The following is a 26,113-nucleotide window of genomic DNA, read 5'->3' on the forward strand; positions in this document are numbered from 1 at the left end:
GACTGGGCCTCTTTTAATAAAAATAAGGCATGCCATTAACTTCAGAAAGCAATGCTGTGGTCATGTCCTTTTCTCAGTGGCTTCAGAGTTACCGGACGTTGTTCTAAGCAGATGACGAGTCTTTCCAAGAAAGCAGGTTCTAAAGGTCATTCAGTGTCAGACCATTGTTGTCAGGAAATTGTGGTATTTTCTGTCATTCAGGAGCATAAGATCAAGATAGCTTTTTTATAGCCTCACAAGGTGGGCTGTGATGATGCCCACTGCTTGGGAAATTTTTCTTTCAGTGGATTTTGTAATTGGTACATTCATTTTTTGTGAAGAAAGAAAGTCGCTTGTAATGAGATTATACAGAGTGGAGAATTGAGGCTGGAAACCTCTAACACCTTTTCTACAAAACCACTACACAGTAGCGTATCTGAGTTGCCTAGTAACCTCTCCTGCTAACATCTAAACCACTCCAGTGGCCATTGTCATTTAAAAATGAATACAAATCCTACACCTGCTCCTCATTTAACATGTTAATTTGAGTATTCAGTCTGCCTGTGCTTTATTGGGCTCTTTCTTTGTTATTTTGTGGGAAACACATTCATATCTCTGGATCTATATTTCATTTTGCAATAAAACTTTCCTTCCATCACTCGTAATTCAGTATATCTTTCACAAACATTTACTGTAATGCAAGTGAAAGGTGCTGGAATGACCCTGCTGGATATTTCAAACTCTCTGTTTATCCACAGAGCAGAGAACAGCATCAAAGTGCATCAACAGCATCAAAGTGCACTTCCTATCACTGTCCCATCAATGTGTTTCAACACAGATCAGGAGATACTGTACTGCCTATAGGGGGAAGAATGTTTTAGTTAGCTCACTCTTAGATGTTTCAATCTTAAACTTCTGTATCAACAAGGCATCTCCGTCATTCAAATCTAAACTAGTAATTAGACAACATCTGTTCTCGTATACACAGTCCACCAAATACAGAAACATAAAAACTGCTATATTGGATCAGACCAATGGTCCATCTAGCCCAGTATCCTGCCTCTGGCGGTGGCCATTAGCTTCAGAAAAAAGTTGCCGGAGAGCCTGCAATAGACCTCAGCCTGCAGAGAAAGTTTCCTCCTCACCCCTCTTAATTAGAGGTGGATTTACAACCTGAAGTCTGAGGGTCTGGATCCCTTCCAAAATTCTTGGGGTTTTGTGGGGTTTTTTTGCTTGTTTGTTTTAATCCTCACTATTTTAGCTCTGTCTATGTTCCAGTTTATTAATATAATAGAAATGAAACCATAAAGCTAACACTTGTTCTAATTTTGTACTTGAGCTGCACTAGTTTTGTTCCCTCTCTATATAACCTTTATTTTTTATTCCATTTCCCTTTTCTTTTTGTTGTGCCCCCACCCCATTGCATCTCCGCACCACACACCTCCCATTGCTGTCTTAATAAGATTCAGAAGGATAGAGTGAGGCCAGCAACTTTCCTCTTCAGGAGAATCATTCCTGTCTCAGAGAACATTCTCTGTGAAGGAATAGGTCTGTGAACTCCTGGCCATGTTTTATTGTATAATGTACATTCCTTCTGAATTAAACACGACAGCCTGGCTACGGAGCAGATACAGTCTCTCACCTTGCAAAAGCTTAAATGCTCTGACTACTAGTACAATGTGCAGTTGATGTTTTAGTACTTGTCTTGTTTCTGAGATTGTGTATCTAAAAGTATTTTGAGGAAGACCCTCCTTATCTGTTCCTCCTTCAAGTGTACTACAAACTGTCTTGGATTTTAATTGTGGTGTCCAAGGGGAAAAATGGTCTGCTGAGCTGTACAAACTTTTCTGTTCATTATATAAAACAGGTTATAGTGGGTGATATGTCCTTTACAACACAGTTATGGATTTACACTGATTGTGGTGTCTTTTTTGGTAGGTTGAATATCTTTTGCTTTGGGACCTTATATTGCCTGTTCTAATATAACATGGTCCTTGATTTGTAAAGATACCACCTGGTACAAAATACACCTCTACCCCGATATAACGCTGTCCTCGGGAGCCAAAAAATTTTACCACGTGTGATGGGGCAAGGCCAGATGGCTACAGTAAAGTAGTGAGGAACAGGCATGTTAGCCCCAGCCTACACAAATCCCTGGTACCATGGTAACCAAATGGCAGTTGCTCCAGGTTAATCAAGACACCTGGGGCCAATTAAGATCTTTCTAGAAGGCAGTGGAGATAGCTACATTGATTGGGACACCCGAAGCCAATCATGGGCTGGTTGGAACTAGTTAAAAGCCTCCCAGTTAGTCAGTGAGATTCACGTGTGAGGAGCTGGGAGCAAGAGGCAAGGAGCTGAGAGTGAGAGGGTGTACTGCTGGAGGATTGAGGAGTACAAGCATTATCAGACACCAGGAGGAAGGTCCTGTGGTGAGGATAAAGAAGATGTATGGAGGAGGCCATGGGGAAGTAGCCCAGGGAGTTGTATCTGTCATGTAGCTGTTACAGGAGGCACTATAGACAGCTGCGATCCACAGGGCCCTAGGCTGGAACCCGGAGTAGAGGTCGGGCCCGGGTTCCCCCCAAACCTCCCAACTCCTGATCAGACACAGGAGGAGTTGATCCAGACTGTGGGTTCCACCAGAGGGGAAGATCACTGAGGTGAGCAAATCCGCCAATAAGTGCAGGACCCACCAAGGTAGAAAAGGAACTTTGTCACACGTGTTATTGGTGAAACCGTGTTATATCGAACTTGCTTTGATCCGTCGGAGCACTCAGCCCTGCCCGCCCCGGAGCGCTGCTTTACCGCGTTATATCCAAATCTGTGTTATATCGGGTCGTGTTATATCGGGGTAGAGGTGTAGCTACCCGAAAGAGCACGTTAAAAAAAAGAAAAGAAAAAGTGGTGTCTGTATTTATTTTATAGAATAAAAAATTACATGTTTCATTTACTCTTACGATGGAAAAAATAGTTATAGAAAAACAATATTGTGGCTTGGGTACATCACCAGAGACCATTGCTGTATGTGCATTATATTCCTGTTGGTGCACTCTTCATGTCTCCGTGCAGGCTTATGCCTTCAAACACAAGGCAAGGGGTTGCGTCTTTAGCAGTCGATAACAGTTCCCTGCTGTTAGCCTTCAGCAGTATGTCTTTTTCCCCCCCCCAAGATGAATCAAACCTGGATGCCTTTTCTGCAGGGCTCTGTGTGATATGTTTGATATATTAGGTTGTTATTTAATCCAACTATATATCAAACATATTCCTATAGTGTCCTGCCCTGTCTCCGGGGGTTTATAAAGTAGTATAAGGCAATATGAAGGAATACTTTAAATCACAAGCAGATTTAGAAGACTTCCTGCAGACTCTCATTCTAATCTGATTTTTTTTAAACATATACAGTGAAGTGCTCTTTTTAATAGGGTTGTTCTTGGGGAGATGTGTAAGTTGCATAGGTTCATTTATAATGGGCAGCAGCCATGCAAGTACTGAATCTCATAGGAGTGGTCTCTTGTGTTTACCTGGCTGTGTGCAGTAACTTACCCTTGTTGCTGTATCTTTATTAAATTGAAGCTGAGAGGCACTTCAGAAGAAACATAGTTTGTCTTTCATGACTGTTGGCAACAAGTTAATGGTGGTTCACTCATTCTTCTACTGATCCTGAATCTATTCATGCTGTCCATTACATTTGAAGGATGTGTAGGAAACTGGTTAAAAGTAAGGAAGTACAAAAATATCTGTATCTAACTCTTGAAAAAATAACAGCATGGTATTTTTATCACTGTTTTGTGACATATTTTATCCTACACCATTTTGTAGTTGGCCCAGTAATTTGTGTTTATTTTTTGTGATCTCATGTGGCAGACTCTCTCTCCCTCCACCTGCCTGCAGATCACAGAATCATCAAAGGATATGATGACTCTATTAGCATAAGTTTGTGGAAATAGATGTTGACTTTGATTTTTTTTTTTTAAACATTAAGTCTCATGATCTTGGTTTTTAAAGTGACCCAAATTGCCATCTCAAGGGACTAAAAATATAAACAGTGGAATTTTGTGTCACATATCATGTGAGGAAGTCTGGTTTCATGTTCATGCATTCTGAGAACTGCATAATTTGAGAGCAATATTGATGAAAATGAACAAAAACAATTTGTGACACAAAAAAGGTAGCCAAATGACATTGGACAATGATTCCTCCTGTAGCACTTCTTGTGCTGCTCAGTCTTGGATTGTATATGTAGTGACCAGTTTGGACCTCTCATTTTGAGGTATACCCTTCAAACCACACTGCTAGGGTGTAGATGAACATAAGTATGGACCTTTTGTTGTGCCCAGCAGGATGTGCAACAGTTGGTCAAACTGGTTGTGCTCCAAGACCATCATGGGGGGGGAAGCATGCCCACAAGCATGACTAAGCAGTAGTTGTCCTCTGCACTGAGCCCTCTGTCACCAGCCCTCTGTGTGCCCACTTTTTACTTGTGTGTCAAGGACAAAAATAATGGGAAGGAATGGACAAAGTGGACCTGTTGAAGAAAATAGCAGAGTAAGCTCAGTTCCCCCCTGGTTACGTGGAGGTGCTGCATAGGACTGGTCAAAAGTTTCCATTGAGAGTGGTTTTCGACAAAACCCAATTTACCCAGGCAAGCATCTGCTTTCCACAGAAAATGTTTGACTTCAAGCTGGAAAACAGAAAACTGGGAAGTATTCAGCTAACTAAAAAAATTTGGGATTTAGTTTTTTGAAAAAGTCAAGATTTTTGCTGAAAACTTGAGTAAAAACAAGAAAATTCATTTTCATAGAAATTTTCTGCAGAGGGAAAAACCTGTTTTCCAGCCAGCTCTAGAGCTTAGCTATTCATTCCCATAATAGGTCTTATGCCTGCACCTATGTAGCAGTACCTTAGTAGCTGCACCATAGCTTTCTCATTGATGTGACATGTAATTCCCCTGCAATTCTTTTTCAACTTGTCATTTTTACATTGTGTTTATAAGTACAACAATGAGCACATCATGCTATGCTGAATGACTCCCATACATGTACTTTTCTTCTCCGTCTGGGGTTGGTTCTCTGGAAACTTGTAGAATATTTTGAGAAGATGTTGCATGTTGTAGAGGTATTTCTAATTCAGTAGTTAAGGACTATAGATGTCCATATAGCAAAGCCATGGCAGTGAACATTTTTATTAGGCTGTTTGAATAAATAAAATCCATCATCAAAATAGTTGCTGAATTGTTAGCTGATTCAATAGCAAAATTAGAGTTAACTTCCTTACAGCATGGCCATTTAAGGAATAGTGCATATACTGCTATTGATATAAAGAAGTAAAATAGCTCTCAGCTCATGGACGCTTCCACTATTTTGGAAACAGGCTTCATAATTCCATCTCAAGACAGTATTTTTCTTTAAAATCAGTGAATGAAAACTGTACTGTGACACATCAGAGAGGCAAAAGATAGATGGAGCTGTATACTAACCTTCCTCTGCTTGGTACTTGAATTCAGATTTCAGCTGTAATCAAGATGGAATTGCTGGTCTCTACTTTCTCTACAGTGGATGTTGGCCCTTGTCCCCAAACCACCAGATATTTGGGTGAAGTTGGCACTATATTCTCTGTAGAGGCCCAGAACTGGAAATAGTAGCATTGCCGCGCATTGGCAGAAATATGTGCTCAAACTTGTCCACTGTCTGCTCCCATGAAGCTGGGGGTTGGGGGGAGAAGGCTACTAGATTTTCACTTCAAGAGAGCCAAATTTATCTAAACATGTTTTTAAAACATGATACCGACTGAGCTAAATATAGTCCCTCTAGTCTACAAATTGTGACCTTGTGTTAGTGGTAAAAGTAAGAGATTAACATTTGACGCCTGTTGCATAAATCATAGGCCACTTTAGTTATTGTTGTTGCATTACAAACATGGCCAAAAATCCATCTCCTAAGATGACTTGTTTCATTAACATGGTAATTCCTTATCATAAGCCTTTTGTACAGATGTACACATGTGCTGTTCCTAATTAGCAGAGGCACATATTCTGCATTTAGTAGGCAGCTCTTGTTCTTTTATCTCGTCCCTTAAGGTGCTATCCAACATTATCATTACATGGCAGAAGTTGATGCTAAATAGTTTTCATTTAGGATGCTGTATTTCTTCACCAGTGCTTTGACTTCCATGGATGCTGCGTTTTCATCTCCAGGATTTTGTGACTTTCTATTTTATTTGCATGGTAGAAGTTATATGAAATGTTATAGAATCAAGCACCCTACAGCTTGTTCTTTAAGCTGTGTGACATGAATTAATGCCCATGAAAGTAACAGGAGAATACAATTGGCTTTTGATTGGATATAGAACGGGCAGGGGCTGTGCATGCTTCTGTATACCAGCTTCCCAAGATATTTCTTATTGGATGTGCAGTGCTCCAGTTACTTCACCTCTGAGCCCCTTGTGGCTCCTAACTCCCCTGGAATATGTCTGGTGATTTTGTAGTGTTCCACAGAGAACTAGAATGAGAGAACCTCACAAAAGTGACTTTTGTTTGTGATTTTCACCAACATATCAAGTTAGGTCTTCACAGATGAGCTAGAGCACAAAAATCATTGTACTTTGTAGCCCCTTGATTTAGAAAAGGGTAACGTGCATAGAAACAAGGTCTGATATTAAACATAACTTTTCCTTCTGTAAAGGCAGATTGAGAGAAACGCAGGAATGGCCATATTTTCAAAAAGACTCTGCTCTCATTTAGGCCCTTCCATGAAGTGCTCAATTTTTCAAATGGACGCAGGAGCTGGGCTCTGCTGTGCCCATTTGAAAATCTGCCCCCAATTCTGGATGCTGAACACTTCTGAAAATTTGAACAAACTCTCCACATCATGGCGTTCAGCTCTATGCAGCTTTAGAGTGGGATTTGGCACACGGTAATTAAAATGGTCAAAAAAATTTAAATGTTGAGACACTGCAATTTAGGAGTATTTGGGGTTTTTTATATTCACAGTTCTTGTCCTACTTTCTCTGAAGGAAAGATCTCCAGATTAATCCTGAAAGTGCTGTATATCTGATGTCCTCCACCTGAAGGCCACCAAGTATTAGGCTGTTGTGAATGGTGGAGTAAAATGTGATAAGTGTGGTGTTCAGTCTATGGCATCATTGATGTATGTGGTGCTTTTCAAACACTTAAGAAGACAGGGTCCCTGCAACAAATATTTTTAAATCTCAATTCAATACAACATAAGAAAGGTTCTGCAACAAGAGTGGAGTAGGTACCACCAGAAATAAGATTCACTATGGAAGACCTTGACCTTTTGATAGGAGATGTAATTTCTTGTCATTAAAACCAGTGCTAGCGACAAATGCTTTTCACTGTCATGGCCATTGATCTAATCATGCATTACAGACCAAACTCATGTGGAAAGTTCTGTTTCATCAGATGTTAACTCACTTTCTTATTTGAATCATCGAGTCGCATCAGTGTGTGTAAAGGACAAGTAATAAACATGTCCATTGTTTCGGTTACTTCCCCACACCCTACCAAGTTACCAAAAATATTAGAAGAATCTGAACATAATGCATTTTATCTCAAAACGCTGCTTAGCCTCAGTTGGAAGAGTTAGTGGCTGTGATATGAGAAAGCTGTACTCACGTAGATTGTGGAAAAACATGTGAAAAGACCCATCTGTCTTAAGGAGCCCTGTTAGGGGAGGCATTATGCCCTGATGCCCTCGCTGATCATTCTGCTTTTGGTGCCATTTAATATATCATTTGTTCATGGTCACAGTCAAAGTAAAAATTAAAGAAAACAAATAACACATACACACTTATAACCTTGTAATGCTTGTAATTGTTCTGAAAGTAATAAACATACCTAAGCTAGTAGTAGATGGGGGAGGTTGATACATGTGCAAAGCAGCGCCTCCAAATTAACTGCCCAGGCTATTACAGCCACATTCTATGGAACGGACACTCCATCCTTGCTGATGGCATGGACACAACACAGGAGTAGATAGATATGACTTCCTGTGCAGATTTAAATGGCTTAAAGTGTTTTGTTTGTTTTACGTTATTCATGTTAAGCCCAGGTTTAGGAAACTGACATTTGCAGAGTAATAGTTCATCTTTCATCTAGAGAAAAATATTATTAGGAGTGGTTAATCTTCCGGTTCAGTTCATGCTTGTTACAACGGTGGTTTAGGTGTTTGAATGGTTCCAGACAGATCTTCAACATTTCGTAACTCCAAGAGGACTAAACTGGACTGCTTTGCAGTACTTGCTTTCAGTGAAGTGATGCAGCTTACAAAAAGCAATTAAATTAATGGGCTTACTTGATAACTATGTTCTGCTTTTCATTACAGATGAACAAAGAAGCATAATGATAACATGAGAGTTGTAGTTTTTTTTAAGCTTTTATGCATTCCCTTTATTATATTTACTAAGTAACTATGTGCTTTGTTTAACAAACTCTAATAATCTCAGCAAACAAACCATTTTAGAACACTACCAAGATAATACTGTGCGGGAAAATGAGAATTCCATTTCAGGGTACTGCTTTACCTGTATTTTTGACAATCGTTTTCAGTGCTTCTAATGGAAAACAGAAACCCAGTGGCATGCACTGAAATATCTTGTGTGTGGTATTTAAATAAAATCTGTCAATTTACATTTTGCACAAGGTTGGCCACGAGGGGAACGTTACTTTCCAGTTAATATTTGTGTTTGAATCCAATAGTTAATACTGCTGTCTCTTAATTTAAGCCCCAGGAAAGTGCTTTGTAGAATGCAAATAAGGCATTGTTGATTCTTTGTCTCTGTGTAGCTGGATTACAGAATCCAAAGAAAATGTGTCCTGGAAAGTGAAGAGAAAGCACTCTGTTCTGAGTTGTGTGTGACAGTGTTCTGTTTTGGTTATAGCAAGCCGATGAGACTCTGGATTTTGAAGAACAGATCCTGGAAGCAGCTAAGTCCATTGCAGCTGCTACCAGTGCCCTAGTCAAGTCAGCCTCGGCAGCCCAGAGGGAGCTGGTGGCACAGGGAAAGGTGGGTGAACAGGACATTCAACACAGCGGAAGTATTTTAAATTGTAAAGCATGTAGCTTCTTAGCTTTTCTATGTATGGAAGGAATTCTGGATTGACTAATAAAAATGTAAATCTATCTGCTTGCATGTCCTGGCCAGGGTTGGTTGAAAAGTCTGTTTAAACATAGCAAAAGTAATTAGCAAATGTAATTAGATTTTTGGCTTTCAAATGTCTCAGCTGTTTCTTGTTAAGAAAAGTGTTTCACTCCATGAAGGGCAGTGATCCAGGCTCATAATGTATGGTCCCATAGTACATTTTGGGATTTAAAAAGAAATGGAGTAGTAAACAATAACACTCTGGTCCAAGTGAGCAGAGGGCATCACTAATTGTGCCTTCAGTGTGTTGAATGATTCAGTTAGGGCCCCTATATGAACACAAATTAGTGCAAATGGATACACTTACCGCTATTGCTAGGACCACTAAAGTGCTTACAAAATTGCTCTATGTCCATTTGCCTTGTTAACATCGAGTGCTTTTTATTCCATTTCACTTCCATTTCTTCTTTTTATCTAATTCACTTAATTTGAATAGGACTTAAATCTCAACAGCACCCGGCTTGATTGCTTCTGAGGACAGTTTGCCATAGGACTACCATTGTTTTATATCTGTGGTTTCTAATTATATTTAAGCACTGATTCTTAGCAGACTGTGCAGATGAGCCCTGGGACAAAAGAGCTATTCTGTCTTATTCAGCTGGGCTTCCTAGGGAACTTGTGTTGGTTCGACTGTGATCACAAAGCAGTTGTTCTGGAACCGTAGTGTTGTAACTGTTCAGAAAGATCTCCTATAGAACTTACTTAAAATGCATAAAATGCTTATTAAATATATAGTTATTGAAAACTGGCAGCAAAAATAGTCAAACAAATGAGAATTTAGACCCCTGCTTTATTGCTCCACTTAGATTATTGCATTGTTTGCCTTTGTGATAGAACTTGTTCACATTTAGCTACATTACGACGTACAGCATCCTTCACTATTCTCACCACCACCACCACCACCCCAGAAGAGAGAGAATATATCCTGGTATAAGTCCTAACTATCTGTCAATTTAGACTTCTTGTCGGAGGGAACAGTTACATCTTTCTCCTCATGTCTTTTTGAGATGGAAGCAAGCAGCACTTGTGCCTTGTTCCAGCAGAGCTCAGAGAAATTGCTAAAAACACTTTCATTCCTCCACTCCAGGAAAACCATAGCTTGCCATTCTGATGTGAGCACATTAGTCAAATGTAGTACCATATTAGCAAACCTATTCTTCCAGCTTTGATGGAAGACTTTTTACCCCGGCTCTACCATGCTAACACACTCATTCTTTAAGACCAGGAATTTACACAGTCAGTGCCTTTTATCAACAGTGGGTTGCCTGCTGGCATTGAGTGCTGCCTTCTCCAGCTCAACTAATCCAGCAAATAGTGCGGTGCCACTTAAGGGCAGAGCCAAACCCAAACCCTCGCTCTGAACACCCACGTACTTTGGAAAAGCTTCAGGAAGGATCCAGACTTTGCGGCTCAGGCTCAACTGGAGTTACTCGGAGTGGTTTAAAACAGATCCCTTCATTAGGCAGAGAACTGTTCACAAGTAAATGTACAATAATGAAGATTCTGCTGAGGTAACGAATTCAAGACACACACCTCATACCTGTTGCCTAATTATCAATCTTGAGTTAATTGGTACCGTGGGTGTCTTCCAATTCCTGTCTACAGCAGACACTTGCTAGCCAGATTTACAGCACAATGGCCTTTGAAATGTGCAGACAGATTGCTTTCCAAATCTCCCCTGGGATGAGATGGGGAGGGTGGGGGGTCCTGGGCTGAGGGGGCTACGTGGGAGGGGTCACAGGGGTTACTTCCCTGACTCCCAGCTTCTCCCTACCAAAACATTTCCCCATCAGTTGCTGTCCCGGCCGTCAGGGTAAGCAGCTGGTGCACCAGGACACTTTGTTTACTTAGGTTTACCTCCGTGCCTGCAGACGCTCGAGGTAAACAAACCATCTTGACCCACCAGTGGCTTATCTTGATGGCCCGGGTGCCAAAGTTTGCTGACCCCAAATTATAGGGTCGGCTTATGAATGGATTATAAACATTTTCCATTTTTACGTATCCATCCTGGGCGGGTCGGCTTATAAACGAACCAGCTTATGATCGAGTATATACAGTACTTTACTTTTTCTCGTTCCCCACACACTAGTGTCCAGATGAGTAGATTTCTGCTGAACTTCAGATGCTTTTGCTAGGGATGGTGATGCACGAAAACTTTGAAACCTAAAAGACCCATAGGACTTTTTATTGTATTGTATTGTAAAACTGAATTTTTCTCTTACACTTTTCTATTACACTAAAAACCCCACTCGGGATGTTCCAACCGCATCAAGAGTCTTGCAAATGTTGGTGTTTTTCTTTAACCCCTACCCTTGAGGTCATGCAATTATATGAGAATTTTGGCTTTCATTTTTTAAAGAAATTCAACAATTCTTCAGCCTTCATGGTTGAGAAGGAAAGTTGGAAAATGTGAACCCTAAAAGCTCAAAAACCAGAAGACAATTGAAAGGACACTAAACTTTTTTTTTCTTTAATCTCATGATTTTTGGGGGCCCTGACTCATGATTTCTGAACACATGGGTTGGGAATACTGGGATCAGAAGACAGTAGTACTAAGTGCTGTATGACCACACAGAAAAAGGCATTTGCTACCTTGAATTTGTAGTCAAACATCAGGCAGGAGTGTGGGAACTTGAAGGAACTTCGGTTTTCTACTCAGTAGCAGCTTGAACATATTGAAGAAATCTAGCATAACTCTACTGAAAAATCAGTAGCCTTGAACAATGGAGTGGATATCAGAAATGAGCATTATAGAGAAGAATAAATCCTTTCAACTGACTCGTATTTTTTAGCCTCTTCTGGCAAGCCTTGACCAGGCAAATCCTCAGCTGTACCAGTCATTGCCCTTCATTGGTTTCTCTAAACTTACAGCAAGACTGGAGCAGCTCAAGAAACAATGCAGGTTAGAGTGTCCCTGAATGAACAAGAGACAGGTAGTGGCAGGGGAACAACAGCCACAAGAGGCACATTGTTATGGTGGGAGGGGAGCGCCTCGAGTACTAGTCAGAAAACCTTGACTAGGACAGAGATACATGCCAGAGTCTGGGAACCACTGACTTATATTAACATAGGAATGTAAGTCAGAAATTGTCTTCTGTCATCATTAGCTAGTGTGTGCATGGAGATAAATTGGGGGAAAGGGGGATGTGTACATAAAGTTTCCTTTTCAGATGGTTATGGTCTTTGAATGCAAATCAAGGCAAAGCAATGGCATTTTATATTTCACTCTAAGTAAGTGTCTGAACGGTTCTTCCAGGTTGGAGCTATCCCTGCAAATGCAGCTGATGATGGACAGTGGTCTCAGGGACTTATTTCCGCTGTGAGTAATTTCCAGGTTTTGGGGGGGTTTTTCTCTTGAAAGTCTGAGAAACTAGAACGCTGAGTAACTTTAGTTATTGGCTCCTAGGCCCGAATGGTGGCAGCTGCAACCAGCAATCTGTGTGAGGCAGCTAATGCCTCGGTGCAAGGTCATGCTAGCGAGGAGAAACTCATCTCATCTGCCAAACAAGTTGCGGCTTCTACAGCACAGTTACTTGTGGCGTGCAAAGTGAAGGCTGATCAAGACTCCGAGGCCATGAGAAGATTACAGGTAACAGCGGTCATAAACAATGTAAAAATCCATCTCTGAGCTATGTAACGGTCACCATCACCCTTTTCAACAAACCCAGAATTCAACCAGTAGCTTCAGAAATTGCCTGAACAAATCATGACTGGGTTCTATCTTCTCCAGTAGTGAAATATGTTGTGTTAAGTCCAAAGCTGCCGTGCTGCATGTTGCCATTGTTAATCAGCATCTGGAGCTCATTCTGTGATCATTGTCGCCATTACCTTCAAGATGGTTGAACTTTTTGAAAGATAAAAATGTGAAGTAGTCTGCACCTCGCACCAGCTGAAGGAGGATATAGTGATCAGAGGGAACTCTGCTAATGCTCAGTGTCTCAGAATCAAACATGGAGAGTGTGCCACCCTGCCTGTTGGTAATGCACCCAAAATGAAACTGCTGTTAGAAAACATTGTACTTGTTGATGCCAGAAGTAACACTTCAGTTTACTATATCTGGAAGATATTGGGGGAAATGATCTTTTCAGTCTGTTTACTAGGGTGTTTCTTGATAGCGCTTTGTGTCTCATTGGCTTTACTGTTTTCATTGTATGTTCAGTTGCAAATATTCATGCACGTGCTTACCAGATTTCAGTGAGACCACTCAAGCGTTTAAACTAAGTACATCTCTAAGACCATATCTACACTACAAACTTTGGTTGACACACATTACATCGGCATCAAGTCACCGCAGTTAGTATATCACTTGTCCATGTGTATACTTGGCTCCTTAAATCAGTGCTGGGCGTACTCACCAGGAGTGCTCGTGCCGATGCACAGCGCTGAGCACCCTGGGTAGGAATTCCACTGTACAACCCATCACTACTCAGTGCACTGTCTTTTGGGAGGTTTTGACAATACTTGGTGGGACAGAAATGCATCGTTCAGGGTGACTGGGAGGAAGGGGTCAAATTCCCAGCATGCAACTGGCTCCATCCCATAATGTCAGCTGTATCCTATAATTTTCACACCTCTTTTACACATCCCACAAACCTGCACCACTCTCTCTGCTGTCTGCCATCTCTGATGGAAGCATGGAGCCTGCACAGCTCTGCACGGTTATGGTAAGTGTTGCGAGCTCAGGACATGTGATCCTCTGGTATTTGAAAAGCCGTAAGAAGAACCAAATCAACATGGAACATGGCAGGTTCTTGGAGGACAGATTGCTGTGGGATGTAGCAAGACCCCATTTCAGGGATGGTGGTGGTGTTCATGGAACAGCTGCAGAAGGGGGAGCGCTACTGCTGGGCCCTAAAAACAATTAGCGACTGGTGGGATCACATCATAATGCAGGTGTGAGATGATGAGCAATGGCTGCAAAACTTCCAGATGCAGAAGGCCATGTCGGTCTGTGTGCCAAGCACACCCCAGCCCTCAAGTGCAGGGACACCATAAAAAGAGCTTCACTGACAGTGGGGAAGCAAGTGGTGATCACACTATGGAAACTTGAAACACCAGATTGCTATTGGTCAATGGGAAATCATTTTGGAGTTGGAAAATCCACTGGGGGGCATAGTCATGCAAGTGTTCAGGGTCATTAATTGTCATTAATATGGCCATGCGGCTCTAACAGACAGCAACAGAGGAGAGAACATTTAAAAATAAGAAAATTGTTGTAAGACTACAAACACTGACAGAGAAACAACAGACTCTGGCTTAGGACCAGAACTGACTTAATTCATTTTTTGTAAAAACTGATTTGATTTCTTGTGGAGTGTCCCCTTTGGAGCAGAGTTTATCTGAAAGGTGACGGTGTTAACACTGCACTCTGGGATATTAAGCTTGTTATCTCAAGGATTTACAATTGCGATGTGCTCAGTTTAGAAATGACTGCTGCTTTTACTGCATGCAATGGTGTGGTAGCTGTGTCAGTCCCAGGATATTAGAAAGACAAGGTGGGGCAGGTAATGTCTTTTATTGGACCAACTTCTGTTGGTGAGAGAGAGAAGCTTTTGAGCTTACACAGAGCTCTTCTTCCGGTCTGGGAAACGTTTTCAGAGTCGCAGCTAAATACAAGGTGGAACAGATTGTTTAGCATAAGTAGTTAACATCCATTTCAAGGGACCATTCAGTATGAGCTTGGATTTTACTGCAGCTTTTACTGACTTCTAGCCGTGCCGTCTCAGTCTGTGTTCTAACAGCTGGGTTCTGGTTCTACGTTTTGTGGGAATAAAAAACAGTAAACATATTTGTTACTCAAATCAGCAATTCTGACTGGATGCAGATATCTGAGCAAGAGGAGTCTATTTTCAGTCATTTTTCAAAATGGAACCATGATTTTAAATCATGGTCAAAGCTTGAGGCAAATTTACGGTTCTGTGGTGTTTTAAATAGAAAACAATGGTTTTGTAATATTATCCCTGTGGGGGATGGGTAAAATGGGGGTAGTTTTGGCAGTTGATGAGGGTCTCCTATTGGATGGGTTTGTCACAGTAGTGGTCATGTATCAGTAACTGGAGGATCGTTGGCTTTCTAATGCATCCCCACATTAGTATCTGAGTGCCAAGATGGGTCTGGAAGAACTTCAAATGCAGAATAATGGCTAAAAAAGGGGACAGAATGCTAGTATTATCATATTCTGCCTGCCCATCCAGGAAGATCAGGATGTTGGGTTACAAATTTTATTAAATGGACATAGAATACAGTTAAGTGTAAGGCTCAAGGAGGCAGGCCCAAGAGCCCTGGAAGAGTGTTTCTTTTTAAGTATTCAGATGCAGGCTTTGAATAGTTTCTTCAAGCAGTGGAGGAGGTTTGAAGGTGGGAACAGCACTTTCCACTTAGAAGTACTGTAATGCCCTTTACTGTAGCAGAACTATTGGGTTAGTGTACGTCAAATGTTTTGTGTTGGTGCGTTTGGCAAACGCCTGGGTTCCTCTGCTGGCTCTGCCAATAGCATCCATGTTTCCATGGAGCCTTAATCAATAGGGTGGATATGGGAGTAGGAATGTCCTGGTTTCCTCTTTGACAGACAGACCAGCTTTTGGAGAAGGAGTTTGAGCTACATTCCATGTGAACGCTGTTTTGGAAGGAGCTGTAGTCAGAGCCTGGGGAAATGAAAATGCATGTGAATCATCTAATTCTTCTTTGAATGATTGTCCATATGAATTCCTCTCTTGCTACACATGTGCTCTCTGCATGCTAGATTGGATTCTTTTTGGCTAGTGGTGTCCATTGGGGCCACGCTTGCACCCAAGATGAGGGCATGCAGTGTGAAGCAGATCCAACAGTCCCTCCATTTCTTCTTATCACCCTGGGCAGCAAGATGGAACCCCTGCAGTGACCGTCTGATTCTCTGCATGCTGTGCTAGCACTAGTGCGCATTAGTTATTGGTATTATTAATTAATAGCTGGTGTCTTTATCCCAGTTGGCACAAACAAAAAAAAACTGCTTTAGTCAGATACTTAGAGCATAGGCCAGACCCTCAACCATGTACAGGGGGCTCTACCAATATGGCAAAATCGAAATCCCCAGGGTTCAAAACCTGCCCCTCATGGGAGGCATCAATGCACTTAACGATAGGTACTCCAGGTGCAACTCTTGTTTCAGAGAGGGAACTATTCCTGAGCAGTGATCCATGTGTTGCTCTTTGCCTAAGCTGACTCAGAAAGCTAGAGAGGTCCTTGGCCAACCTAAAATTGTTCCCAGGGGGTGCTCAGTGCAAGCCTCTGTGGACACTTAAAGGAAGGCTGTGGCTAGACCTCCATCTTCTGGTCAGTCCCTCTCCGTGAGCTCCCCATCAAGCTGAGATTCCACCCCAAGCTCCCGCGCTACCTTGACCAAGAGGCCCCAGTCATCTGCCTCCATCCTGCCATCAGTGATCTCAGAGAGGGTTAGGAAGGAGTACCACTCCAGAGACAAGATGAGCCATAGGCAATTATCTCCAGGGCCTGCCAAGCAGGTGTCTGACTTGTCAGGGGCTCAGTAGTGTGGTCTGGGAGGCACTTGACACCAGCCGTTGTAGCAAATGGTTGACTCTACATCCATGGTGGCATTCAGTGATGCAACATTTTCATAAAATCAACCACAATTCATAAGTTGTACATAGAGCCCCAAATCGGGTCAGAGACTGCCAGGATTATCCAAGTTCATGTTCACCTTATAGCACTGATGGTAAAAGTGCATTTGGTGTTTGGTGAGGAAAACAAGTGTCCTGCCTCTGGAGTTCAGTAGAGCTCTCTCTCCTGCCCAGAAGGAGCCCACATTACATATACAGTGTGCCTTCATGTTTTTTGCTACTAAATTCCTTTTATCTCCTCTCTAGGCTGCAGGGAATGCTGTTAAACGAGCATCTGACAATCTTGTCAGGGCAGCCCAGAAAGCAGCATTTAGGAAAGCGGATGACGATGATGTGGTGGTCAAAACCAAGTTTGTTGGTGGCATCGCTCAGGTTGGTGTGAACATCCAGAGCAACAGAAGGAAAAATTTGTGTCCCAAAAATATTGCCTTATGTAACACTGTAATAGATTCATGCCGTACAGTAAATAACTTGCCTTAGTATATTTCTGTTATGGGCAAATGGACAAATTGTGCATGCAGAGAATAGGCAATAGTCTGTGTTTGTCCTTCGCAGTGTGTTGGACAGTTGTCATGGTAGTTGTTGCCACTGTATAATACCTTTATGTATCCCTCCCTGTTGTTGTTAAAATGACGATTTCCTGCTACTTAAACTAATGGTTCTTTCCAGGTGCTCCTAGACCTGCTTTAAATCTTCTGGAATCTCAGTTACATGACAGTTTGTAGGCAGATAATCTCGTAATAAGGCTGTGGTGAGGAGAATTACTTGTACTTCATTATTGTGGCTTTAACAAATACACAGGACTAAAATAACTTTAAAAACCTAGTTCAATCAATTTGTAGAAATGCCACTTATTAAAAAATAATGAAAAGCTGCTTCTACATTGGCTGCCATTAAAAATACAGGAACTTGCCATTCCTGAGTATTTTACAGCACAGTAATATCTCCTGTGTTACTCCTAAGTATAGGAAACTCTTGCAGGTACATGGGACAGTGAATGTTCAGTTATTACTGTTGCTCAGTGTGTTTGTTTGCAGGATAGGTTCAAGGTCAGTGTCCCCTTTCTTACTGTGGATCCAACAGACACCAAAAGAGGAGAGAAGATTTTAAAATAGGAAACGGTACAATAGTTAGTAAAATAGAAACAGCTCAGATTGATTTCTCCAGGTCTCCTTGTCCTGTTTCCACCTACCACTGTTTTACAACTAGTTTATTCTGATGTGTGTCTGATTGGTGGGCCTGTATAGTGGTCCAATAGCGCATCCTAGATGGATGGTGGAACATGCTGACAGCCCTCTTTTCCTGCACTCTGGGATCACTGAAGAGGAGGGATGGGCGCTAACAATGCATTTTAGTGGCTTGATCCTGCAAGGGACTGGGCATGCTGGCCTGGCCTAGCAAAGCACTTAAGAACATAAGAACGACCATACTGGGTCAGACCAAAGTTCCATCTACCCAGTATCCTGTCTTCCAACAGTGGCCAATGCCAGATGCTTCAGAGGGAATGAACAGAACAGATAATCAACAAGTGATCCATCTCCTGTCACCCATACCCAGCTTCTGACAAACAGAGGCTAGGGACACCATCCCTGCCCATCCTGTCTAATAGCCATTGATGGACCTATCCTCCATGAATTTATCTTGTTCTTTTTTGAACCCTGTAATACTTTTCGCCTTCAGAACATCCTCTGGCAAAGAGTTCCACAGGTTGACTGTGCATTATGTGAAGAAATACTTCCTTTTGTTCATTTTAAACCTGCTGCCTATTAATTTCATTTAGTTCCCCATAGTTCTTGTGTTTTGAGAAGAAGTAAATAACACTTACTTATTTACTTCTGCACACCCGTCATGATTTTATAGACCTCTATCAGATCCCCCATTAGTCGTCTCTTTTACAAGCTAAGAAGTCCCAGTCTTATTAGTCTCTCTCATATGGAAGCTGTTCCCTATCCTTAATCATTTTTGTTGCCCTTTTCTGTACCTTTTGCAATTCCAATATATATATTTTTTGAGATGGAGCGACCACATCTGCATGCAGTATTAAAGATGTGGCCATACCATGGATTTATATAGAGGCAATAGAATATTTTCTGTCTTATTATCTATCCCTTTCCTAATGATACGCAACATTCTCTTTGCTTTTTCGACTGCCACTGCACGCATGGGCGCCAACTTATATGGGCTCCTGGGGCTTTAGCCCCAGGAATATTCACAGTCAGGGGCTCTGCTCCAGCAATATTTGGAGCTAGGTTTCTCCCCTGCTCTGGGCTGCCGGCAGCCGCCCGGAGCCCAGAGCCCTTTAAATCTCAGCCGCAGCCGGGAATCAGAGAGCTCTGCGCTGCCTGCTGCGGTGGAGAGCCCAGATCCCTTTAAATCCCAGCCGCGGCTGAAATTTAAAGGGCTCTGGGCTCCCCGCCGCAGCGGGCAGCGCAGAGCCCTCTGATTCCCGGCCGCGGCTGGGATTTAAAAGGCTCTGGGCTCCCCGCCGCAGCGGGCAGCCCAGAGCCCTCTGACTCCCGGCCGCGGCTGGGATTTAAAGGGCTCTGGGCTCCCTGCCGCAGCGGGCAGCCCAGAGCCCTCTGACTCCCGGCTGCGGCTGAGATTTAAAGGGCTCTGGGCTCCCCACGGCTGCAAGCAGCCCAGAGCCCTTTGAATCCTAGCCCCTGGCCGCTGATTGCCCCCTCCCCAGACCCCTGCCCCGACTGCCCCCCAGAACCCCCACCCCCTATCTAAGCACCACTGGTCCTTGTCCCCCGATTACCCCCTCCCGAGACCCCTGCCCCTAACTGCCCCTTGGGACCTCAGCCCCTATCTAAGCCTCCCTTCTCCTTGTCCCCATCTGCCCCCTCCTCAGACCCCACCCAACTTCCCCCCAGGACCCTCCTACCTGTCCCCTGATAAACCTCCTGGACTCCCATGCCTATCCAATTGCTGCCTGTCCCCTGACTGCCCCTCCGAACCTCTGCCCCATCCAACCCCCCCTGCTCCTTGTCCCTTGACTGCCCCCCGGAACCCCCTACCCCTTCTCCAACCCCCAAACCGCTTACTGTGCCACTCAGACCAGTGTGTCTGGCTCCGTGCAGCTCCAGACAGCTACTGCCATGCTCCCCCATGGAGCCCACAGCCCTCTCCCACCCCCAGCACCTGCCTTCCAGATTTGAACACCTCAAAATTCAGGAGTGCTCAAGCTCGGTTTGGGCAGCTTTTACTTCATTTCTCCCAAATCAGTTTCCCCTGCAAGGTGCCAACTGAAGGTGTTGGAGAACAGAGAGATCGGGTGGCCTCCTAATGCCTGGAAAAGAGACAAAGGCCGGAGGAGGGAGTGTCAGTGCCTGTGTGGACTTCTGGGAAGTGCACGGTGTGGAAGGGGATGCTGTGATGCTTTGGAACAACTCCATACAAAGCCAGTCAGGACTCTGGGGGAGCCTCCTCTCTTGGAGCATACTGTCTCCAGGGCAAGAAGCTTACACCTTCCTGGGTCTGACCTCGGAGCATTCAGCATGCCCTTCCACATCATGCTCTTTCCACAGCGAGTCTGCCCAGGCTGGTCCTGGGGCAACCAGAGGGCCCTGCACCCCAACTCCGCAGTCAGATGTGACTCTCAGCCAGACAGTAAAACAGAAGATTTATTAGATGATGGGAACACAGTTTAAACAGAGCTTGTAGGTACAGAAAACAGAACCCCTCTGTCAGGTCCATCTTGGGGGGTGGGGAGCCCAGAACCAAGTTCTAGATCTCTCCCCATTTCCCCAGCCAGCTCCAAACTGACACTCCCTCCTCTGGCCTCTGTGTCTCTTCCGGACAGGGACGCCACCTGATCTCTTTGTCCCCAACACCAGGGGCATCTTGCAGGGAAAACTGAGGCACCCACACAGTATTCAGAGAAAATATTAAGAACATTCCCAATTCATCACAACAGGTGCAACAAAATATAATACTGTATATTGAAGTAGGCAAGTGCTGCTTCTGACTTTCCACTTTTAATTGACCCTTGTAATCTTGTGGCACTGACGCGTTGTAGCTTCATTTTATATCGGCTTACAGGGCGGGAGTGGGAGGGGGGGGGGGCACCACCAAAAATTATACAAACCTGCCGCCTATGACTGCACATTGAGTGTATGTTTTCAGAGAACTATCCACACTGCCTTCAAGATCTTTTTCTTGAGTGGTAACAGCTAATTTAGACCCCCATCATTTCATATGTGCATTACTTTGTGTTTATCAACATTGAATTTCATCTGCCATTTTGTTGCCCAGTCACCCAGTTTTGTGAGATCCCTTTGTAACTCTTTGCAGTCTGCTTTGGACTTAACTATCTTAAGTAGTTTTGTATCATCTGCAAACTTTGCCTCCTCACTGTTTACCCCTTTTTCCAGATCAGTTATGAATATGTTGAACAGCACTGGTCCCAGTACAGACCTCTGGAGGACACCACTATTTACTTCACTCCATTCTGAAAACTGACTATTTATTCTTACCCTTTGTTTCCTATCTTTTAACCAGTTATTGATCCATGAGAGGACCTTCCCTCTTAGCCCATGACAACTTACTTTGCTTAAGCACTTGAGCCCACAAGTCCTGTTGAAATCAGTGGGATTCTTCACATGCTTAAATGCTTTCCTGGATTGGGGGCAGTGTGTTCAGCGCTTTGCAGGAAAACACCTTAGAACTGTTGTGCACTGATCATGAATCCCACTGTGAAAAGGACAAAGATCCTCACTTTTTCTTGTTCCCCTCCTGCCCCCCCATTAATCTTCTTCTCCACTATCACAGTCCTTTCTCTTTTTCTCTAGATCATTGCAGCCCAGGAGGAAATGCTGAAGAAGGAAAGAGAGCTGGAAGAGGCAAGGAAAAAACTGGCTCAGATCCGCCAGCAGCAGTATAAATTTCTCCCCACAGAACTGAGAGAAGATGAGGGCTAAACTGCTGAGATGTTTTAATGAAATGAGCTCAAGGGGGACAGTACAGAGAGAACTAACCTGACAGCATTCTGATATGCCAAGCACTTACCTAAACAAATTGCCTGTAATAGCTTTAGGTGAGCAGAGGGCAATAAACGTTTGTTCTTTCTTATCTGTTCACGTAAGGTGCGTGCTCATCAAACAGATGGTACAGTGTTAAGTCCACCATTCCTGTTCCTTCCTTCCCTGACTCACTGTATCTCAGGAGAGAATGCCTCACTTTTTACAGAAGGTTATAAAATCAGTATTATATCATTACCTTAAGCTTGATCTATTTATTGTTCCTGGATCTGTTGTAAGACTTTGTTAATATTAATAGGAAAACAGTTTCTCATAGCTATCTACCACTATGGAGCCAGTGGATTTTTTTTCCTCCAACAAGACGACCAAGATTAAGGTGAATATTTATTTGAGAGGAAAAAGGCACCTGAGCATGAGTTCTAGAGATTGTGTCCTTTTTCAGTGTTATGAAGTTGGTTCACCCCAGGATCGGAGGGATCTTCTTTGTACCTGTTTGCACTAGTTTTATTAGTTCCTACACAGTATCCACCAGCTTCTGCTTGTACAGTATTTAGATTCACAGTTCCCTGGCCTGCAAAACATGGCAGTATCCATTCGTTTCATTGTTCAACTAAACCAAGAAATGGAAATCTAGTCACGGTCTTAGTACCGGGTTCATGAAGGAAAATGTTTTTCAATTATATACCTCTCAATGTGAGACTACTTTTACAATAGGAAACATCCACAAAAACTCAATTAACATTGGACTGAATAGCTCCTTTTGAAGTATCTTACCTGGCTCAAACTGTGGGATTTCTGCTAGAATGTATGCTAACTGAAGTAGACACATTCTTAGTACTACAAAAGACTATCAGAATTCTTGCTATTCTCATAAGGATTTTATTTCTAAGTGTTTTGTTTTGAAATCTAGATGGGTTGATTTGGGGTATTTTTTGTGTGTTTGAGGTTTTTTTAAGAAACTAATAGCTGTTTTAGAAAGGGCCCTTTTCTGAAATATAAAAGAACATCTGCAAGTCTGAACTATGGATGCTTGGAAGTTGATATTTTCCTAATTTGCATTGATCAGAATGCCCTCTCTGCGGAACTTCATTGCAGAGAAGGGATAGCAGAAATTGTGCTTATGTCGTGGTTTCATAAGGTACTGTAACTTTCTCAATCTCTGACGTGGCATAAACCCACAGTATGGACTACAGCTATAGCATGACACGTTCCCAAGATGGGTAGAGTCAATGGTGCATTTTATAATGTGTGATTAAAAACAATACAGAAACCGGAACTAGCAAAAGCCACCTGTTAGACCAGCTACAGAAACAAGGTCTTTCTTAACCATGAGTCTCCAGCACACGCCCATCCCTGCACAAGCCGTCTGAGCAAATAATGTAAAGTCCGTTTGGGTCAAAGAATGTTGCTGCTCCACTTCTTCTGAAAGCCATGCTGCCATTTTAGATACCTACCATTACTTTCAACTGAGCCAGTTGTGTTAGATGCCTACCCACTTAATTGTCCTTGGTGCAGAAGAACTTGTCACGTAGACTCAGAAGTAACCCTCTTGTGTTAGGTTACCAATTTAGATATTGCTAACTTCTAATGTAAGTTTATTTGCATGTATGATACCTATCAGAAATTTTGTGTCACTAGTATAAAGATATCACAAAAATTCATAGAAAATAATTAAAATGTACAATTTTTTAGTGTCTCTTCTCTGAGGCTGAAGTATTTCAGACTCAGTAAAATTGTGGATTCTCAGTAAGTTATGAGAAAGCGATTGGCAAGTCCTGAGTAAAATCCTTTTGATATGAGCAAATATTGATTTGCATAAGTGTGTCCAAAATGAGCCTCTGCCCTACCTGTGTAGACAAGGTAAAATGAGACTGAAAGTAGTGTGTAGCCTCTCTGCACGCAACTGCCACCAGAGAGAGATTCCAGTCTATGCTTTACAACCCCAACAGTAGCTGTACTGGTTAGATTGTCACCATGAGATTGTGCAGTGAGTTCAGTGAGCAGTGGCACAAAGCATCTATATAAAAAATTCTTTAGAAAAACAGAACAAATCCTTCATTTAAGATTTTAAAGTAACCTGGAAGGCTGAAACATGGCTTATTTTTGTAGGGTCTAAATACACATGGTCTTATCAGAGCTTTCTGCTGCTTTTGCTTATTCAGTATGTCAGGCTTCCAGTTTGTAGGTTTTTCTTTTGCTTACCTGGATAGTATCAACATTCCTGTCACTTTTTTTTTTTTTTTAAGATTTGGGGGCTGGAGGGTGTTGTGATCTGTGTCTTGCAGATTTTTTCTTTTACTATGTATTGCTTTATTTCACTTACTGTAATTTAAAGTACTCCAAGTAAGATGACGTTTTCACTAATAATGAACCAGTGCTTCATTTGTGATCACTGTAGTACAATAACACAGCATTTTAATTGTGCAGACAGTGAGAATGGTATTTCCCTGTTTTAGGAAAAGAATAAGCCAAAACCCCAGTAAAATTAAACTGTAAACAGAAATTGTACTACTAGAATTTTTTCAAGCTAATGGGAATTTTTATGTTCAAATCATCCTCTTGTCAAAGTTTTGAGGGAAATTTATCTCAGTACTTATACCTGAGGGATGATTATTTCTTGATTTTAGTGCTCTAACTTGAGACTGGATTGACCAGACTTTTTTCTCCTTAGTCTTATGATCAACAGACTTATCTACACCAGTGGTTCTCAACGAGGGGTCCGAGGCCCCCCCTGAGGATCCGCAAGTAGGTTTCAGGGGGTCCACTGAGCAAAGTCAGGTTGAGACTCCCTGGGGCCCAGGGCAGAAAGCCAGAGCCCCTGAGCAAAGTAGCTTCCCCAGGCAATGGCTCTGCTTGCTACCCCGTAACACCGGCCCTGGCTTTTATATGCAGAAACCAGTTGTTGTGGCACAGGTGGGCTGTGGAGTTTTTATAGCATGGGGGGAAGGGCTCAGAAAGAAAAAGGTTGAGAACCCCTGATCTACACAGAAGGTTACTGGGCAGGAAGCCAAGGTGTGAATCTACAGCACAATAGCTTGCTGCACAGTAACATCGCCTGTGGATACTGCTAGAGTGCACTCTGGAACTTTCAGACATTATTGCACAGCAAGCTAGTGCACTGTAGATGCACACCCTGGCTTGCCGTCCAGTAACTTTCCATATAGACAAACTTGGGATATCCAAGTATCAGAGGGGTAGCCGTGTTAGTCTGGATCTGTAAAAGCATCAAAGAGTCTTGTGGCACCTTATAGACTAACAGACGTTTTGGAGCATGAGCTTTCGTGGGTGAATACCCACTTCGTTGGATGCATGGGATATCCAGCACACTAGCTGAAGTGTTTTTCAGCTTGATTTCTGGATTTTGATCTGGGAGACAGCTAGATTCCACAAACTCATCTGAAGTCTATTTCACTTTCTTCTCATCTGTGGCACTTGTAGTAACACTGAAATCAAAGTTAGAACATCTGTGGTGTTGGTAATTAATGCAGTGCAGTTATTTGGCATGGAGAGTTGCAACAGAAAATCTCAGGCAGGGATGAGGCTTGGGTAGTAATTAGACATATTTGCTTCCTTACCTATTCTTCTGGGTTTTAAGTTTTGAAATAGCAAACAAGTTATGTAGTATCTTGCACATCTTCATGGTGTGGAACTTGCTTTAAGAAATGTCTGGAAATTAAAAGCAAAATGCTTCAAGGTTCTGTATGTACAAATATTCTAGGGAGGTTTTACACGAAGGTCCAGAAGATAAATTGGAATTGGAGGGAACACTTTTTGTAGTTTGTCTAAACTTTTCTTTTTTCTAGGCCAGCAACTGCAAAGTGAGAGATGGGGGAGAGTTTTTTAAACCAAAGGTTGAAGACTGAGCTCTTGCTTCCTTTTTTCCAGTTGCTTTTGATCTCCTGCATCTTCAGACTATGACAGAATCGATCAGAATTTCAGCATAAATTGTCTTTTACATTTACCTAGGAAATAAACAGGTTTTTCTAGCCTCATGTTACTAAAAAAACACTCAGACCAGGCTCCAGAACGTACTGATGACAAGGCCATCAAGGAATACATCTTGTGTTTTGTGCCAGGGCTAATCCATGGAGCTTTTTGTGCCTTATTATGTATATTAAAAGCTCCTGCCCTATTTTACACTTAAAGTTGGGGAAAGTTAAACTTTGTGTACTGTTGGTTTCTGTGAGTTTGAATAGAAATTTGGAAGATTTCAGTGGAATCAGCTCATCATCTCTAGTCAATATTAATCCTGGAACTTTCTTTTCTGTATTTGCAGTAATATAAAGAGAAATACACTGCTCAAAGGGTGTGTGTTTGTTAGTGCCTGTTACCAGCAATATCATGACATTGCTGGTAACACTCCCATAGAACTTA

General features: G+C 42.5%; 1 protein-coding gene across 3 annotated transcripts in view; it reads left to right on the forward strand.

The window, feature by feature from the left end:
- The window catches only part of TLN2 (talin 2), a 355,208-nt gene extending 333,232 nt beyond the window's left edge, over positions 1 to 21,976 (forward strand). For 2 of the 3 annotated variants that reach the window (XM_039491188.1, XM_039491190.1), the window contains 5 exons: positions 8,881 to 9,006; positions 12,398 to 12,460; positions 12,548 to 12,730; positions 17,004 to 17,129; positions 21,551 to 21,679. In XM_039491188.1, coding sequence (XP_039347122.1) covers positions 8,881 to 9,006; positions 12,398 to 12,460; positions 12,548 to 12,730; positions 17,004 to 17,129; positions 21,551 to 21,679 — 627 coding nt within the window. Of the gene's footprint in view, positions 1 to 8,880; positions 9,007 to 12,397; positions 12,461 to 12,547; positions 12,731 to 17,003; positions 17,130 to 21,550 lie in introns of all 3 variants that reach the window. The other variant, XM_039491189.1, reaches the window with a different exon arrangement.
- The last annotated feature ends 4,137 nt before the right edge of the window (positions 21,977 to 26,113 follow it).

The sequence above is a fragment of the Mauremys reevesii genome, linkage group 10 (assembly GCF_016161935.1).
Source record: "Mauremys reevesii isolate NIE-2019 linkage group 10, ASM1616193v1, whole genome shotgun sequence".
In the NCBI taxonomy this organism is placed as follows: Eukaryota; Metazoa; Chordata; order Testudines; family Geoemydidae; genus Mauremys; species Mauremys reevesii.